Genomic DNA, 20,627 nt, shown 5'->3' on the forward strand with positions numbered 1-20,627 from the left:
CCTCGCGATAGCTGAAAAGCGACTGTATCATTTGAAAATCGAATTAATGATGGTTTCTTTACTGATGATATCTTGCCATTAATGATGATAACCTGCTGTGTTTCAGTATCCCCAGACCACAAAGACACTCCTAAAAACAGGACTCATACTAAGATAGTTTATTTTAAACGTTTTTTTTCGTTACATAGAATCATCATATCCATCGGAGATGGGTCAACCTTTTACTCAACTCCTAGCTTCTCCTTATCTGAATATGAATCTGATTTAATTTAATTTCAATTCAGGCCATTCCAACAACTTAACAGTCGTTTAAAAATAATTTAGGGTTACTCTAAGGTACCTCTACAATCAGGAAGGGTAGCAACAAACAAACTTAACGAAACAAACAGGCTATTACTAACTTACTATTGTTTTTGTTGAGTACATAAAATCGTCATATCCATCGGAGATTGAACAACCTTTCCCTCAACTTCTAGCATCTCATTATCTGAATGTGAATTGGATTTCAGCTTAAAAACAATTCAGGCCTTTCCAGAAACCTGAAAGCTGTTTAAAAAATTTTAGAGTTACTCGTCCGTCTGTATTCTGCCAGCGAAAAATGTCTGTCTGCTTTTCGCTTTTTCAGTTATAGCGAAAAAAAATTGATACAAGTCATGCACGCCCAAATCAAAATAAAAACTTCAAAATGAGCATATCTTCCAACAAAACTGCTCCTGTAAGAATTCGTTAATGACAGGCATTTTTCGAAGTGATTCTGGTCGATTGGCACATACTCTGCGGACAGCCCGCTCAATGTCCTCATTGAAATTCGAATAACTCATCAGAATGGTACAGTGCAATCGAGAACAGTTTTACAAAATCCACTAAAAGAACTTTATTCACATCATATCCACTCACTACACGCTATAAATGCATCATACTACATTGCTATAAACCTCTAACATTTTAGCGAGTCAGCACTCTGAGAATATGACTTAAGATAAAAATCGTACCTGACTTTTAGCTTCTCGAAATTAAAAGTTGTCTACTGGGGTTACAAAGGGTTGGGACGCAGGACGCCAACAAATTAAAATTATTCCAGTGGGTCTCTTGGCTTCTGGAATTTTAGTTGTCATTGGTTCTGAAAATTAAAACTGAGAAATTCGGTGTTTAGAAAAAACAATGAAATAATCCCCCTCTCCAATTTGTAACTTCTTCCTCTTTGTTACTTTTTTGCTCATCTCCTTCTTTTACTTTTTTCCGTTTAGCAGTCCTGTAATTTCCAAAGTTTTGTAATCGCTCTTTTACGTCATGTCATTCGGCTGTTGTTAATGTCCCATTTCCTCCTCCTGCGACGGCGACTCTGCACTCTCGGTTTGAGTGCCTTGCAACAAATCAGTGGCCATTCTTACGCTGCTGGAGGCAGTCCTTCTTCTTTTCTGCTCTTCTACCCTTTGTTTTCAACAAGGTAGAGTATCCACAGTCGTTTCCTGGTTTCTGCAAAAGCTGTTGTGGAGGCAGTGGCTCCGCTTGCATCATCACTCGGTGGGGTTCACATTTTTGTCTACTGCATTGTAATCCGTCGCTAATGATCCTTTCTGCGTTTGTCTTTCAAAATGGCTGAAGTTTCCACTGACGTATCCCAAAAACTTCTTTCCAAGGTTCTAATTCGTCCCTAGTTCTTTCTAGAATTGCGGCATACAACTTGCAAAGTATCTCGTAGAGAATTTTCCAATAATCTCGCAGTTCTTCCACAATTTTGCGTTGAGAAAGTCTGATCGTCTATCGTCCTCATATTTTCACAACCACTGCCTCGAATTGTACTGGGTATCGGCTTTTGCATATGGGAGCCATAGTCGAGCCTATAAGGCGGTCTGTGATATGTTTCACTTTGCTGGATATTCATCTCCACTTCTATCGCTTCTCTCCATTTTCCGATATGCTTCTGCTCGGTCTGTAAAACTGTGCTTCTGCACAGTCTGTAAAACTGTGATATGCTTCTGCTCGGTCTGTAAATGTCCTCCACGCTAAGTTCATCCACTGTTTCCGTGTGCTCTTCTGAAAAGGCTAGTGTTGTATAAGCTTTGTGCTTCATCGTTGGGCCGTTGATAATTTATTTTAGAAAACACTCCATAGCACCTTTGGTTTTTAAAGCTATCTGATGTTCTCTAGCCGAACTTTTGTATTCCATCATCTCCATGGCTCGTCTATCGTCACTGTCTCCGGTACTGTCATTCAATTGTGTTCAACCAGAGTTGGCTTTTCTTGCGACGCTCACTTTTCGTTGTTTCACACTTGAACGTTTGAAATCCCTGGGGGTTCTCTCACAACTTTGGGTGAGTATCTCCAATGCTAACGTCGCTCCAGTAAGAGTGGGGTCACTTCTTTCGCTTTTAAAACTGGTTGTTCTTAATCCTGCCATGAGGATGGTTGGCACCATCGCAAATTCTGTCATCATTTTCGACGTGTCATGCAATCTGTCATCGCCTTGTCCCATGTCAACAGTACCTTCTATTCTTTTCCATTTGGCTGATCTGGCTGTCTTCGCTGGAGGTTCAGAGTCCACCTTCGTTTTTCCCGACTTCCTCAGCACGATTTTGCTGCCCAACTTCATTTTCAATTCATTGTTCTTCTCAATCACTAGCCTCAATCGCCTTGTCCCTTTCCACATCCTGAACAGATACAGCACTTCATCGTTGTTTTCTTGATGCGTCATCTTGATAGGAGAGTTCTTCTCAATCTCATCGTTACCTAAACCAATGATCAACTAACTCATTGTTCCTTCAAAATCATCCAATTTATTACGGAATTACTGCATCAGTGGCCTATTGAGCCCTGTTTTCAGCAATGGCTGGGTCCCGTAGCTCTGTATTACCGTCCAGACCTCTTTCATAAAAGCAACTCTGTTCATTCCACAGCCTGTACTATTCTCGTGGTCACTTTGGTGAACTTCCCAATCCTCTTCCGATAGGTTTCCTAGGAAATGTACTCTGGTTGCGATTTCTATTTTTCTACTGCATGGTGATTCTGTCAAAAACTTCTTTGTTTTGGTTGCTTCGACTTTGACAGGAGAGCTGCTCTCCGGCAAGTTATGAATTGTACTCATAAAGGCTGAGAGAAGTTTCAGTGTGGGAATTTCATCTTACGCGGTTTGACTTGTTCCCGACACCGTCTCCGTCTCGTCTTCATCTTGGAAATTGAAGACCAGTCCTGACGCGCCACCTACTGAGGCTTTATCGTCATCCTTCCCCGTCTGCTCAGGATCCTAATCCATCGGCTCCTCTGGTTGACATGCGCTTGGTCTTCGTAATCCCTCTCCTTTCTTTGTTCCAATCCTGAAGGTCCTTGCCCATGGTTTCAGCTGGTAGCTTCAATACGATCAGCTCACCTACTGACCGGAATTATTGTTCTTCGTACCTCGTCACAACTTCTTCGCATCTTTTCTGGTCAGTCGCTTCCCAGTCGTCACCAACTCCGCAGCCTACATTTTCTTTGCAGCCGTTGGGCGCTAGAGCAGTCCTCGTCAGCAGCTTCCCATGTATTGTCATTTTTGGCCTCACATTCAGAGCTATCAATGCAGCTTCCTGTAAATCGACTTTCTTTCACATAATAGATGGCGCCAGGTCCATCTTGGCCCACTCCTCTTCAAACCTTCCCGGCTTAGGAACCGCGAAGCTACTCATTATTCTCCTTGTCGACTCATCCACGTACGAGAACTGTGTAAACTTCAGCACGGCAGCGTTTCTGCCGAAAAAGAACGGGTACATCGCATCAGAGAACTTTACCTTCCTTCTGTCGTTTGTTTCAATTGCTTAGGTCTAGGCGTGTACTCTACGGATTCTGCTGCGAGCCACAGCCTACGGATGAAAGGAAAATCCGGTATTTATTTTGCTACCCTCTTGTAATCGCCCCAACCTTCTGTTTTTTTCTTCATTTTCTGGTACGCGGCTAATGATCGAGGAATCCTTGTTATTTCGCCATTCGTTTTGTCGTACGATAGTAGATTCCAGAGCTTTGAGAATAGTTCAAGTTGCCCTCTGTCCACTTCATCCATTCGGTCGCAAAAAAGTTTATTAAAATTTTCAGCCGTCATGCCTGGTTTTGCTAATTTTCTAAACAGAGGATCTTCTCTTCAAGCAACACGTTCTGTTCGCACCAATTGATTGTACTCCACTACTGAAATGAAGATCAGGTACAACACCGACTTTCTGTATGTTCCCACTTTTGGGTCCGGGAATGCAAACGTCACGGTGGCATCATAAATCACAGTCACAAACTCGCTGACACCTCTGACAAATTCTAAGGGATCAATCTTCATAACTAGGCACAACTCTGTGAGCATGGGCATGCCTCCCACATACAGTCGTACGTCTTCCTCCATCACAATCTTCTTATATTCCCCCGTGCTGAAACGATTTTGTTGCCTAAAGTGCTGAATTAAAGTGTGACTCAATTACCGCTGTTTTGTCCAAAAAGCTGTGGCTCTCTTCATGTCAACCTTCCTCAAATTCTCCCTTATCTGTTTCCGGTAACGTGTTAAGGTTATTAGCTCTCCTAACCTTCCATACGTTATAGCAATCAGTGTTAACAGTCCATCCAGGCGTAGGCTCTCTTTCCCAGCCATCAGCAACACAACCAGTCCCTTTCTGAAGTTCTCCGTTCCAAACGTCACGTATAGTCCCAAGATCATCACCATTGACAAATCCGTGACCGCTCTGAGGAATTTCCGTATCAGATAGCGAGAAATTCTAGGGTATATTTTTGCCAAGAAAGACGCGATCCATCATGCTCCCAATCCTTTCAGCTTGCTATCCGTCCTCACGTAACCTTTTTCTCGGTCCAAAACACTTCAAGTGTCGCTTGAATCATTCTGTCTACAAATTCGGTTGGCTTCTCCCCTACTGCTTTCGCGCTTTCGCTAGGTTTTGCTAGGGTTGTTCGCCTCAAAACCATACCTTCCATGTAAAATTCTGTCTCTTTGGCATTCTGCCTCTTTGTTTCTTCCGACTTGACTTCCATTCCAAGGAACCACAGGTCATTCGACATATCCACTATCACGTGGTGTTTGTCATCAATCCCTGGCTTCATCTTCAGATGGCTGCTGAAACTGGACAGCTCGAATTCCAACACTTCGTCCAAAACTAGCATGTGTAGCGAGTGTTGTTTTATTCCTCTTCTGGCATTCGAGATGTTTGACCATACTGCTGGCAAATTTGAGTCTCAAATTTCTTGCTTCCATTTTCCGAATTCGGGCAAGTATGATCACGTCATACTTTCCTTCAGAGAAGTGCGCAATTATTGCGTACACGAATTTCAACATGGCCGGGAGATGCGCATATACCGGGAAAAGTACAAACACTGGTTTTGGGGTCATTTTCCGGATACCACCTTCCTTTATCTCGCCCATGGATTCCAAAACGTCTTTGATAGCCAGCCACACAGGAGCCTCTGTCTTCGCTGGCTCTCTGAGTCTGCTCAGCTGACCTCCGATATGTAAACGATCGATAATGCCGGCAAAAGTGTTTTTGGAATCATTTCTGTCTGTTGTGGAACTAATCCAGGTCGGTTGTTGCAACATTAAGACATCTTGCCAGAGGACTTAAAGCTCGTCACAAAGTCCAAGCTTGCAATCACCAAACTCTTTGTTTTTCTCATCTCTGCTTAATCGTATGCGGTGAATATGGTTTCGTCAATTTTGAATTTCAATTCACCGTACCGTTCTACATCACCCTCTTATGGAACTTGTTTTGGGTAGGCTCTCTCTTTCACATGAGCTGGAGGTGCTCGCATCTGTTTGAAGATTTTTCCATGTTGAGCTGTGGGTGCTCTCTTTTTCAAGAATCTTACCGGCATTTCTACTCTAGTCTGTCGCCTGTGGCGCTTTCGCATATATTGCAATGATCTGGCATTCACAGAACCCATGGTGTTTTCGCGCGCAGTCCCTCGAAATCAGTCAACCTTAAAGCTTCCGTCGAGCTAAAGTTGAAATCAGAAATTAAACTCGATCAGTCAGGATCTAGAAACAAGGTCATGACTATCCCATCGGTCTATATAACTCCTTTTTTGCATTAAAACCTAGATTAAAACAGTCCGAAAAAAAGCTTTTGATCTTAAGATGTATTAAGATTGATTTCAATCTAAATTCATGGAAACTGATCTAAGAGTGGACAGTCAACAGTTTCGATCTTTTCCTGATACTGTCGGTTATGTATTCGTGTTCACTAACACTTCTCAGCCTGTAACCCTAATAACATAACACATGACACATAAACACAACCTACACTCAACCTATACCTTATAAAATAAAATTTATTTAAATACAATTCTATGTTAATATCTGAAAAAGTTACGTCTATTATCGGGTACAGCTCCTAAGGATGCAGTCGTCCTCTGTTTGGGTCGTACATTTAAAGCGAGAGTTCTCTTACTCCCCTCTCCACTCTCTCAGTTTTGTTTCTGAGAAACCAAATCTCCGGGGTCTTCGTGTTGTTTCTTCGTCGCTCTCGTCACCAAGAAGCATAAACACTTCCCTGGTGTTTGCAAAACTTCTTGTTCTTGTACTCGCTTCTGAGGTCGGCTGCTAATGCTTTTCTAATCCGGCTGCTAAAGTCGGCTGCTAATTCGGTGACAGCTATCGCACGTGTCCTCTCCGTAAGTATAAAATTGTTATCTGTTAGTATTATGCTATCTGAATATTCACTCCACAAATTAAATTACGACTCTACTACTTTCCCTATGTCTGGTTTCTTAGGGCCTTTGTCTGTTTCTGCCTCTAAATCACCTCTTCTCTTTCGGTTTTTAATTTTTATTTTAATTATTTTTCATTGCGGGTAAATAATACCCCCACTCCTTGGACAAAAAAAATCGATCGCATACCTCATACAAAGTTAGGTTGGGCCCGGCAATGAACAATGGCCCTTCCTGGGCTGCCCAGGAAGAATCATGTTTTTCATTCTTAATGTACTTCATGCTCCCGCGGTCTACGTCCTGAATGGTGACACTGGTTTCCCTGGGGTCTGACGTCATTTTTATCAACCACTCCAAGACGCGCAGATTCATCATTTTTTTCTCGTATGACTGCTGTTGCTCGTCGTCGAACTCCACTTCTGGCTTCGACCGATCGTCGAGCCATTCGTTGTCTTGGTCATCGACAATGTCTAGAACCTATGACACGGTTATTTTTTCAAGACACTACAGCTTCTGCTGTCCTGTTCAAGTCATCCTGTCCACCACGATGTCGTCCCCGTTAGGATTATCTTTTAGGTCTCTCCCTGTCACGTTGTTTTGTCTGCATCGAAAACGGTAGATTTGGTTCCAAGTTGATGGGAACCTCTTATTGTTCGGGGTTTTTCCCAATCCTCTTCTGCATAGGGCAAACTTTTTCCATCCGCAGTGATTATTTGATTAGGATCCAGGTCTAATAGCGGGCTTGTTCCTTCTTTCGATACCTCATTCCAATCATTCTTTTCTCTGGTGCCCTTTTCCTTAAATTCGCAAGCAGTATTCATCCTTAAGTAATCATCCTCCTCCATGTGTTCAGGCATTCACCAGTCTTCTGTGGATGGTTTATGTGGTTTGAGGTTCTCAAAAAGTGCAGTCTGTAAAAACGTCCCTCTTGGTGTACTTCCGATATCATAAACGGCCCCCTTTGTATCTTCAGGAGTTTTTTAGTAGCTTTTAGTGGGATCACGTCCTGAAAAACTCACACGTAGTCTCCTACTGAGTATGCTTTTGCACTGGCTTTCTTCTTGTCAAACGTTTTCCTCTGCCGAAACCTGAGCTTGTTGCGTGTTATGTTTACATAAGTCATTGAGCTCCAGTTGTCATATTAACACATCTTTTACAGTGACATGTGGCGATGTCTTCTTGCCTTCATACTCAGGGTAAACGATTATTAAAGGCAGAGCCTCCTCATGCCCTGTCAGCATCATGTGCGGACCGAATCCTGTAGTAGAGTGCTGCGTACTGTTGTAAGCTCCCATTACCTGTGGCATTTTGCATTCATGTCTCGAAGACAATACACCCTGAACAATACACCATTAGAGTCCGATTTTGTTTTTCTACTAAGACACTCGTCTGGGGATTGCTCATCGTAGAATTAGCTTGTGCTACCTAAAAACATCTCATGAGCTCCTTAGTAAGCTCTCCTACAAAAGAAAATCCAGTAACTCACTGGAAAGTAATCGGGCATCCATGTCAAGCTATCCCAGTTTTGATCAGATGATCGCAAGTTTCTTCGGCTAAGGCCGTTATACAGGGCATACCAGATTCCGCGTACTTCGTGAAGTGTGGTCAATCATCATTTGGACCTGGTTGTAACCACTATCCGTCATCCATACCTTTTGATGATCAATTTGTACCATTTCGTCGGACTCGGGCGACTCGATCATCTGCAATGGGAATCTCAATTTCTTAGAGTCTTTCACCTGCTGGCAAGACAGATATGCATTGACCCCTTTTCACATGCCTTCACCATCCCAAGCCACTCAAAGCGTTTCAAGATCCTCTGGTACGCTTTATCAATCCAGTGATGGCCCATCTGATCATGCAACCCGAATAATATTTTCTGAATAAAAATAATCGCTTTAGATTTGTACAGAACCTTGTCCTCTTCTCTGCTTTTGCAGGTAACGAGTCCATCCTTATTGAGATATAATCAACCGAACTCCTGCATGTAATACTGTCTCAAGATCCGTTAACTATCTTCCTCCAGATTTCCTTTGTCTATTGCCGCCCCATATTCGACCCACTTTTTCAGGCTAGTTGTCATCAGATCATTCCGCTGCGCTCTCAGTAAGTCCCAGAGTCTGTATCTTGCTTTCCAGTATATTTTTTTGACACTAAGTTATCTTTTCAGCTCATCGGGTTGATGTGCGTTTTCGTCGTTTTTGACACAGCAAATTTTTGCCAATGGCTTTGTCTCCTGTTTGAATAGATCTAGCTCAATCCTGACTGCTCTTTTCTGTGGTAATAGGCTCATTGAACGTTTTGACACCGCTGACATCTTCATCTCATCTGCCGCGTTATCGAAGACTCTTTCACTCGAGAACGGATAGCGATAATCATCAGGTTTTTGATATACCTCCCTGTCCAAGTCTCTTGGACAGGGAGATATTCTCGAGAAATGAGCCTACCGTGGAGCATGTCTCGACGGCATATTATAATATACTTGATCTACTCATCCGTCTAATTTCCCGGACAAAACTTTGTCCACCTGGTCTTGTGCGTCTGCATCTCCACTTCCTTCAGTGTCCGACTCCTCGGACAAAATTTCTCGCTCCGAGTGCGTCGACCCAATTTCAATCAGTCCTTGATCAGGCGTGTCGAAAGTGAATGTCTTCTTTTGAATCCGGTTCTCTTGTTCCTTCGTCTTGTACGAGGTTTTCATTAATTGCTTTGAGGAACTGAGGAGACTATTTATTGAACTACTGTCCTACAATCCATTTCATTTTCTTTATGCTGATGTCTTGATGGTTTTATCCGTACTTTCTCACTGACCGTCGACGATGCCATGGCTGCTGTCCATTCGGGATTATCTTTATTCACTCCTCTTTCCAAAAATCGACCCAGCATCTGCATCACCTCTAATATGACCTTCACCGTTTTGTATAGCAATGAGCGGCTGATTGTTTTCATGTGAGACAGCTCCTGTTGAACCAGGTTTGAACTATACAACAGATTTAAGGGCATCAGATCCTTCTTGGAAAAAATCATAATCTCTGCTGCCTTTTCCACCGGCAGTTTAGGGTATCCCGTTACTTGATGTCCTGACTTATCCAACCATCTCATCAATGGAAGTGCATCCTAATCGTCTTTGTCTGAAAACGCGAATTCTTCCTTAATTTTCTTCTGATTGGCTTGCTGCGGTTTCAATTGATCATAAAATTCGGTCTTCTTGCTGAGAATGTCAGCATTTCTGGTGCTCGTCACGCATCCTGGGTTCGATTATCATGTGGTAGCAGTCCAACCTAACTATCCAACGACCGATGTAACTCGAGTACGTTTTCAAGCAGGTTAAGGCTCGGTTGTCCACTCACAGCCTAAAGGCAGCGCTCCCTAGGTAGGCGCGATACTTCTCAACAAACGTGACTACCGCAACTATACATGCTTTGGCGCACCATATTTCATCTCAGCGTCGCTAAATACTTTACTAACAATGGGACGGAAAACAGTTCTCCCACTCCATTCTTGTTCCTGATGCACTGTTCCGAAAATGGCTACTACTTAAGCATGAGTGTCGAGAAATTGCCTGCCTTTCTTTGTGGGCATGCCTGGCACTAGCGCCTCACACGGCTCTCGTTCAAAGTTCTCGAAGGCTTCCTGAGCTCGTTCATTCCACTCAAACTTATTCCTTTTGTTGCTCATCAGCTGCTGCATCGGGTAGACTTTGTCTGCGTACCATTTTATGAATTCTCAATAACAACTCGCAAATCCTAGGAAGCTCATCAGTGTGTCTGTTCTGGGGCCGTTCATGTTAACAAGGCCTCCGCCGCATCCCGATCCGGCCTCACGCCAAGCTTATCCACCGTTCTTCTCAGATACTTTATCAAGTCCCTAACGATCTCGCATTTCGAGGGTTTGCACTCCAAGCCAGCCCTCTTCATGCATTCAAAAATCTCATCAAGTCTGTCAAAATGGTCAGTCAAGGTGGGTGTGGCTATCACTCCTTTCCTCTGGGCCATAAAGACGCCAAATTCCCAAGGTGACTTCGAGGTTTCTAATTGAGCAGCATTTCTACTTCTACTCGGCACGTCTCCGACTTGTAGGTGTCACGCACCTCGCTCCTTCCGTGTGGGGGACGGCAACTTCTTCTAGTTCGATCTCGTGCTCGACAAAGTTACTACAAGATTCCACGTCGCTCAAAATTTAACCTAAAAGCTGAAACGTTATGATTGTAGAAACTTTTTCAGTTGACTTTTATCCTTTTCCGGCCGCAAATTTAACTTTTAAGCTGAACCTGCGTTCAGCTTTAAATTTTTCTTAAATTTCTTGATGCCAAAAAACACTGACTGAGCGTGTCTCAAAAAAATTAATTTCATTTTTTAAATATATTTTCTATCAATTTGAGCAACTTCAGCCAGAGATCTTTCAATAGAAACGTGTGCACTTAGAAAAAAAATAAAAGGAAAAAATATAATTCAAATTTGGTTGACACGCGTTAGATTTGACTTTTTTCCAAAAAGATTGGCTTCTGAAAAACAAACCTAAGTGTAATTTACAGCTATGAAAAAGAACAAAATGATTTGATGGCTCACACAAGGAGACGTTTCATTGTTAATGATGCATTGCGAACTCCTCAAAACTTTTGCGAAAATTAAGTGGATTCCAACTACAAAAATTTCGTGCGTGCGTTCACCGTACACCTACCTGCAACTTCAACTTTTGTCCTCGAATTTAGTTTGTGGATCATTCCACGAAAAGCTTATATAGCTAGTTATTCTGGATTTTTCAACTGCAAGTAAAGTCCGCAAAATGTAATTGGATTCCGCAATTTTAACTTGAATCCGCAAATAGTTTCAAAGTAGATTCCGCAAATTTAAAAGGATACGGCAAATTGTCGGCGCATTCCGCAATTTTGTTTTATGAATTGAACAAAACCAGTTTTTGCGTATGAAGAATTAGAAGCTAGAACTTGAGACATTTTTTTTACAAGTGCGCAGTTTAAAAGCACCGGCTTAGCCCTTGTCAGCTCAATCCCCGAAAAAATTTTATATCATTGCTTAACTAAAATCGTGGATGAACTCATTCATAAGCAAAATCATTAAGTGGGTTTAGTGAGTTTTGGTCATGTTTTGAAAACATGTCAATGATTAAAACTCTAATTCTTCTCTAAAATCTGACCTTGTTATGTTGCGTTATCAGCATATAAGATTATCTTTTTAGTGTTATAGGCCTAATCACTAAATTTAAACACATATGATGTGAATTGTGTAAATATTCCATAACCTGTACTGGATTCACCAAAAGCTGTTGCTGATTCTACATAATTGGCTGTTTTTGGAGCAATTTTCGCAAAAACAATATTTTAGGTATTTGTTCCTGGAAAACAAAACAACAGAGAAGATCAAGAAAACAGAAATGTCAAGTATGCGGCGACAAAAATTTTTATCGGCCTGTTCTGGAATTCGCTTTCAGTTTGCAGAATGCACAGTTTGGTCTCGTAAAGTACAATAAGTTATATTATGGCTCTATCTTTTTTCTAATTACATTCTCAATTAGTGCATCGTGTAATGCAGTTGTTAGTGATACCTGTTCCCTTGCTCTGCATGTTGAAAACACAGTTTGAATTCTTTACCGTTGTTGAATTTTTAAATTTTTATTAGACCGAATTGGAATTTGAACCCACCCGCACTGACAGAAATGGTTTCCGGTCGATTTAAATCGATTTCAAATCGATTTTAAATCGATTTAAACCGATTAACCATGACCATTTTACGAACTCAAATGGATTTTAAATCGATTTAAATTGATTTTTTTGAAAATTTTAAAGCGATTTAAGTGTCTAAAAAATCGATTTAAATCGATTTCGATGGATTTTCCGACTCACTAAAATCCATCGGAATCTCACTTAAATCCATCGGAATCTCACTTAAATCCATTTTAAATCGATTTAAATCGATCTTTTTGAAAATTTTAAATCGATTTAAGTGTCTAAAAAATCAATTCAAATCGATTTCGATGGATTTCACGACACACTAAAATCGATTTTTTTTTGCTAACAAGGCAAAAAAAACATGCAATTTAGAAAACTAATTAAAATTCTTGATTTTTTAAATAAAAACACACGTACCAGATTTTTCAAAATTATGCAATGAAATCATAGAAATAAACATTTTTGAATAGTTCTTCGAGACAGAGGAGAAATAAGCAAAGCCGTGGGACGAAACACGATTTTTCAAAAAAACCAATATTTCACTAAAAAATTAATTACCCAAAAACGAGGATGAAATAACCAGTGGCCATTATATCAAAATCAAGCTATGATATTGGGCTACAGATAGCAATAAACATTTTTGAATAGTTCTTCGAGACAGAGGAGAAATAAGCAAAGCAGTGGGACGAGCCACGATTTTTCAAAAAAAAAAAACAATTTTTCACTAAAAAATTAATTACCTAAAAACTAGGAAGATTTAACCAATGGCCCTTATATCAATATCAAATACGATTTTGGGCTACAGATAGCAACAAACATTTTAAGAATAGTTCTTCGAGACAGAGGAAAAATAAGCAAAGCCGTGGGACGAAACACGATTTTTCAAAAAAAACCAATTTTTCCCTAAAAAATTAATTACCTAAAAACTAGGCAGATTTAACCGGAGATTCTCTCCGTGGCGTAGCGAGAGTCTCTGTATCCTCGGGGGGGGGGGGGGGAAGGGGGAGGCATTTTACAAGAATCTTAGTCAAGTTTACAAGCATTATTTTAGCATTGCAAGCATTTTAGTCAACTTTGGTATTTGTAACGACACGTGACAAAAACTTTTATTCTTTTTTCTGTCATTCGAAAATTTGAAGAAAAAAAAGAAGTGGAAAAAAATCGATTTAAATCGATTTAAAATTGATTTGGATCGATTTCATTTTGGGTCAGATTTAAGATCCATTCAAATCGATTTAAAATCGACTGGAATCGATTTTTTTAGCGTTGAAATTAAATCGATTTAAATCGATTTAAAATCGATCCAAATCGATCTGAATTTTTTGTTTTGACTAACTTACTTTTTTACAACTTAAATCGATTTCAATCTAATCTGCATACTTTTTTCATACTAAAATCGATCGAAATCCATTTTTGTCAGTGCGGGCAACCTGACAGGGCGTTTGTTTAGTTCATTTCATCATTCGTTTTTCCTGATAAACAAAAAGCATTTCGATTATCAGATGCAGTTTAGTTTAATATTGGTGTTTACATCAGAAATTTTTTGCTCTATCTTTGTAATAAAACTATGCTTGTGTGCACAACTTTTCCTTTGCCTGCACCTGATTTATCGCTTCTGATGAAATTTTCCTGATTAAAATTTCCCTTATCCGTTTCAAGACAGTTACCAACTCGCATTTCTTTCATAAAACAAAATTTAACGCTTGTTCTTTTTTAGCAGGCTGCTCAATTTATTTTAGGAGTTGATTTTGTTGACATTTTAGAGCCTTTTCTTTCAAAATTCTAGTCCAGTAATGTTCATTCATCTCTCGAAGATAAGATGTTTGACTGATGTGTGATGCTTGACTGAGATGTTTTGACCAACTCAGCCCACACTAACTACTCAACCCACACTAATATAACTCGGCTGAAGGAAAAACGTGTTTGACTGAGTTCTACTCAAACGTCCAGTAGATTTAGGGGATTTCTTTTCTAGGTTCGTTCTCTCTTTCCTAACGCCACCGCAAAGTCGTCCTTTGGGCAGTGAATTCAGTGGGGCGACCGAGCTTCACTACTATCTACAATCCCGAAAGGGTTACTTTGGTGGCAACTATTCTGTATTGTATTATACTGCTTGCCCCTCTGTGTATTGCTTTTCGGTTGTCTTGTCTCGTCTACTCAATACAATCGCAAGAATTTCCAATGATAAACTAATTTAGATGATTATATGTCCAATTACAGAAGGCTCTGAGTGGCCAGGATATAATTTAATAATCAAGTCAAAAGGAAAGGGTCCGCGATTTATCGGACAAATTGCCTAATTGCAATTAACTTCCAACTATTTCTACTAACACTTACTATTCTCTCTCTCTCTAGAGAATGTCTGATGAGAACCAACTATCTACTGGTCTCTTACTCCGAGAACCAATTACCTGACTAACTAGGAATAATTGTTCTCTCTAACTAACGGAGAAACAACTATACTCTCTCTCAGTATCAATTACTCTCTTCTCTGACGAGAACCAACTACCCTTAATAGTAGCTAACACTGTTCTGACTCTTAAAGGCTCTCCGCTACCCTCCAATTCCTTATCTTTCTTTACACTTAGTTTCAGTTAAGTCACGCCATTCCCTATCAGTCCTGATATCCCTTTAAATTAACCGTCCGCACATGTTTAAGACTATATCCCTCCCCCTGTCAACTCTGCCACGTGCCAATTTTGTTTTTTTTATCAATCTTTTCACACTTATTAGATACGCCGTATGCAGTAGCTGTCACAATCCGACCAAGCAAACAAATGTCATACGATTCTAATCAACTAATTCCTGACCTCAGTGACTTCAGCCCTCGAGTTCAACTCAACCTCCAATGCATGCCATGTTTACTCAGTGACCCTCCCAAGGTCTTTATTTTAATTATCCCGTTAACATTACGACCTCACAACGGTAGGGTAAGACCCTTTTCGTTATTAGCTAATTCATTTCAGGCGTCTAAATTTTCTATCTGTACTCTATTCCAATCCCGATCTTCTAACTATCAGGCGAACGTAATTCGTCTATTAGGGGTCAAATTAAACCAAAAATCACCTCCGGAGAGCCAGGTAAATTTCCCGTCTGTTGATACTATCTAGGAGACCTAATTATCCTATTACTATCAATTTCCTCTGGGACTACTTTTTTTTAGTCTAGTTGAATTGCTATTATTAGATCATTCGCCAAGCTAAACTGAACCCAATGTTTACCAAGTCCACTTTGAAATAACTCTACTACTCCAAGGTTGCATTGTAAAACATATATCTTTATCAGCTATTGCTCTACTTCCCAATATATAATTTTTCCTCCCAACTTCTAGCAAGGTGACCCATTCTCATTTCCAGGGGTTGGGCTGGGGAATACGCCACTTTCCTGTGTTAATCTCGGAGTTTTCCTTGGAATTTTTGGGGTCAGGACGGCCAAAGGTCAACTTAAGGTCACCCAGGGGTCAACCGGGGTCAAACATCCATATTTGGGCTCAGAATTTCCTGGGGGTCCTAACTACCAAGTTTCATTCATATCCCATTAATACTTCACAAGTTATACTATTTCCATTATCACTTTTTCGGGAAAAATACTATTAACACTGGAAGGAGTCGGCGGAGGGTTTTCACTCACAAGGGGTCTTTTTTCGGGGTTCATATCTATGCCGCCAAGAGGGTGTTTTTTCAAGTGCTAATAGCTTCCGATCCAACCGACGGATTTGGTTCGAAATTTAATACCTGATGTATCTCGTTGTTACTTATGCTATCCCAAAGTTTTGGCTCCCTGCGTTCAGTTGGGTCCGTAAAACGACTCCCGGAAGTTAGGGGTGGGTTTGTTTACTTAGGGCATAAAACCGGAAAGGGGGGGGGGTCTTAGGGGTCTGTGGTTCCAAACTTAAGCTTCCCTTAACTAGGTCATCAACATACCAGAATTTGAGCCCATTCCAACCGCTAGTTACCGAGTTCTGATAGGGCGATTTGCACTTTCGGGAAACGTTATCACTTGGGCCGGGGGGTCTGAAGGGTCTGGATTTTTGCATGCCCGGGTCAAATCATCTCTTGTATCACTCCTCTGATTTTTATAACATTAGCTTTCTTAGTTCAGATTTTGAGGGGGGGGTCGCCAATGTTGTCAAATTTTGTCTTCTGGCATAGGAGGGACGATATCTTCGAATATTGAACTATTTGGAACTTTACCCTTTGTACGCTGTACTACTTAACTTAATGACAAATCAGTCTAGCGCTCAGGTTACTATAGCATGTAATACAGTAGAATCACCAATTCTACACGTCCCAAGCGTGCTAAGTTCCGACCAACTCGAACTAAACTGGTTATAATTTAATCATCTTGGCCGGAGAAAAAAAACGTCCGAATGTGTTTCGATCAAATTGTGTTCGGCTATGATTTGAATTAGTGTTTTACTAATTTCGACCATGCTTTCGACTATGTTTCATGGATTTTGGGTCGAAAACACAGACGTTTGAACAACTCAACCTGGGTTTGTAACTTTTAGCATTTTCTTAAAACAAAATTTAATTTGTTTCACAAAAAAACTATAACTGATGTGCGATTTTTGCGAAACCAGTTAAAACGTTGAAATTATTTTAAGTCTTAATTTTTTCTGGTTTCTTTTGCCCATCAGCAAAAAACTATCGTGTTTATGATTTTAACAGCAACACCATACAAAGAAAAAAATACATAAAACGAATCGTTTAGCTAAATACTACAATTTTTGCGCTAATTTCACTTTAATTGCAAGTTTCATACAGCATTGCTCATGGGCGGATCTAGGATTTTCTCTGGAGGGTAAGGGATTTTCAAAATATTTCAGCCAAGTTTCCACCAACTCGCACTACACTAGTCATGTTCTGACCAACTAGCCGAAGAAAACGTTAGACTGTGTTTCGATCACACTTTGTGTTCGTCTATGATTCGAAGTAGAGTTAGAGTATTTTCGACCATGTTTTTGCCCACGTTTCAAAAATGCGTTCGACCATGAATTTAACGTCGAGCAACGTCCGTGTGTTTGACAGATTTCGTCGAAAACACGGAAGTTCGAACAACTTAACCCGTGTTTGCAACTTTTTGCATTTTCTAAATCCAAAATTTAATTCTTTTCACAAAAATACTACAATTGATGTCATTTTTTGCAAAAACCTTGACAACTTTGAAACTATTTTTCGCGTAGACTTTTTCGATGTTTTTGCCCATCAGCAAAAAAATATCTTGATTTTGATTCTAACAATAACACCATGCAATGAAACAAAACAAAAAATAATTTTTTTAGTCTAGGACTACAAACTTTTGCGCTAACTTCAGTTTTAATTGTAAATGTTATACAGCATCGCATATGGGCGGATCTAGGGTTTTCTCGCGGGGGCAGTTTTTCAAACGAACTGTCGAAAATTTTGTCAAATAAAAATTTGAAAAAAAAAACTGGCCAAAAAAAGCGTTTTTTAGGCACTTTTCGGAACTTTTTGACCAAAAGTTGAGTTTTTTTCCGGCGCGCGCTTCCCCCCCCCCCAAAGGTAGTACATGGCGCCTTTCAAAAATTTGGCGTACATGGCGCCTTTCATGGCGCCTTTCGTTGAATCCAAGAGTGAGGGAGAGAAGCGTCCGCTATCCCCTTCCCTAAATTCGCTACTGAGTAAAAATAACTTGAAGCGTTTTTGCCATAGTTTGTTCATGCGCAAGAGTTGTTGTTGATCTGATGACCCCTAAGGGCCCTACCACTAAGTGTCCCTGGAGCAGGGACGGCAGAGGGGCGGCTGAGGTTTGGATTGAAGTTCTTCAGGGGCAAGTAGTCCAGGTAGGGCGGCTGGTTATTCTCAGCCGGACTGATCGAACTCCTCCGGTTGTTGTTGTAATTGTTATTATTGACATTAATACTTTTGCTGCCACTGATGTTCTTGTTGATGCTATTGTTGTTAGGATTGAAATGCGTCACACCAATTTGTTCCGACTGCATTGACAATGGATCAACACTTAGCATGTCCGAGCAGTAGTCTCTACCTCTGATCTGTTTGCTAGTATTGTTATTGTTGTTGTTTATTATGATGTGAGAACTTGTGTCATGCTCTTGTTTTGGTCCGCCGTTGAGTAGAACTCTTCTGTTTGCGAGGCTAGCAGCACTTCTGTTGAGAATCACCTCCCCGTCCAGACACTGGCTCTTGCTCCTGTGATGATCCCTGACTACTCTCAAACTGTTCTGACTCATATCCTGCATCTGTGCGGAGTCTGAGCTTCCACTGAGGTATTTGAACCAGACATACTCTATAACAACACAGCATTAATTAAATTACACCGCTACGCCCAAGTCTGTGACCTTCATCCACGCTTTCAATAACGTTGAATGTTTTAATGCATTCAAAATTTTCCTAAAAAGTTCAAATTGAAAATGGTAGATTCATGAAAAGAGACGATTTTCGATTTTCGTCCAAATATTTGTGTTGCAAAAGAATACGTGAAACTGTACAACTGTGAACCACGTCAAGCAATAGTCTTCAAATAATGTGACTGCCCAAAAATTAGTCTCGGTAGACTGAAAAATAGCAACGAAAGTCTGAAAACAGTCGCAAAAGTAAAGAAAATAGCTTGAATAGTCCGAGTACGCATCCTCAATTCCGTTCAGCTATTTTTGAATGGTTCCAAAGGGAGCAAAAGGCTACCTTTACAAACTCATTTTTTCAGAGTTTTTTGTTCCGACTTTCGAAGAAAGTGACGACTATTTGTTATCGGGGCGGTTATTATTCTCCAGATAAATTGTAACTTTTAAACTAGCAATTTTTGACAGATTTTTTAATTGTTCAAATGATATTGTTGTCCCGAGCTCAAAAAATATTCACTTGTGATAAATTTTTGCAAAGTTATGGGGGTATAAAGTCTACCAATATGGCCAATTTGCAAAAATTGACGCGCAATATGTATTCGCGATAATAACGAATGATATTTAATAACGACAATAACGAAAATTTGTATTCGCGATGATATGTAAAATTTAATCCGTCTTAGAAATCATTCCAAATTGAATTGAGGCATTCCCGGGTCAACCTCCATACAAAACATGCTTATCATACAATTCCATACAAAAAAAAGTTTATCATACAATTTCATGCATGGGTTCGATGGAAAAAACGATTATCATAGTGTTTCCATTTATAAAAATTGTATGATAAACGTTTTTTCATTGAATTTTTTTTTTCAGGAAAAACCTTTAAAAAGAGTTTTTTTGGTTTGTTTAAATGAACTTGATTCGTTTTCTGATTAAGTTAGATCAAATTGGCCCATTTTTAAATTGTTTTCACAAAAAATGTTTATCATACGTTTTGCATTCTATGGAGTAACAGTTACATAGTTTTAAACCTCTAAAGTTTTCCGTAGTTTTTATCTTCTGTTGAGAGACTGGCACGTTGGGGTGGGCATTTTCAGTTTTTGCCTCATTTTATGTTTTTGTTTTTTCAATCAGAAACTGAGTTTTATGCAAAATTCGTCCGTAAAAAACTTTTATCATACCATTCTATTGAATGGAAAAAATCATTATCGTACAATTCCATTGAATGGAAAAATGCCTATAATACAATTCCATTGAATGGAAAAAATGCCCATCATACAATTCCATTGTATGAAAAAAAAATTATCATGTGTTTTTCATACGATTTTTTTATTCTATGGAATTGTGTGATAAGCATTTTATGTCAATCCGGGTTCTTTATAGTCTTTTTATAACTTTTTTTATGAGAAACGTATCACTTTGCACTATACATAGCACGTGATCAACACGGCATTAAATAACTTTGGAACTAAAACTCAGAAACTTTTTTTTCGACTTTTTGAAAACTTTGTCCTTTTTGAAGAGCAAACAGCAAACACTACTCCACAGATTTTAAGAAGCAGAACTTGTGACAATACGAGCAGTCATGATGCCATTTTCATTTTAAAATATTTTTCTGCATCAATCAGTCAAGTACTTGATGAAAGCATTTTTGGAAAAGGCACTCTTCTTCACAACAACATTCCTTTGAAGGATGAATCGGGTTTTGCCAAACAAAAAAGCGTTTTTTGTTTTAGTAAGCTTAGCAAAAAACCCGGCCACCTTACAATGACAAAGTATGTTGAAAACAGTTCAAACTCAATCAATTTGAATTAAAAATAATTTTATTTGTCAGTACCCTATTTTAATTATGAATGTGATCGTGTTAAATAAATTCTATTAAACCTATCAGACGAGAATTCAATTTTCAATTTAGGAGAATTCATTTTAGGAGAGCTTACAAAAAAT

General features: G+C 39.8%; 1 protein-coding gene across 1 annotated transcript in view; it reads right to left on the reverse strand.

The window, feature by feature from the left end:
- Positions 1–17,917: 17,917 nt before the first annotated feature.
- LOC134840741 (glutamate receptor ionotropic, kainate 1-like) overlaps positions 17,918–20,627 on the reverse strand; it is a 47,423-nt gene continuing 44,713 nt past the window's right edge. The window contains exon 17 of the mRNA XM_063856762.1: positions 17,918–18,622. Coding sequence (XP_063712832.1) covers positions 18,033–18,622 — 590 coding nt within the window. The 3' untranslated portion in view covers positions 17,918–18,032. The remainder of the gene's footprint in view (positions 18,623–20,627) is intronic.

This window comes from Symsagittifera roscoffensis, chromosome 2, assembly GCF_963678635.1.
Source record: "Symsagittifera roscoffensis chromosome 2, txSymRosc1.1, whole genome shotgun sequence".
NCBI lineage: Eukaryota > Metazoa > Xenacoelomorpha > Acoela > Convolutidae > Symsagittifera > Symsagittifera roscoffensis.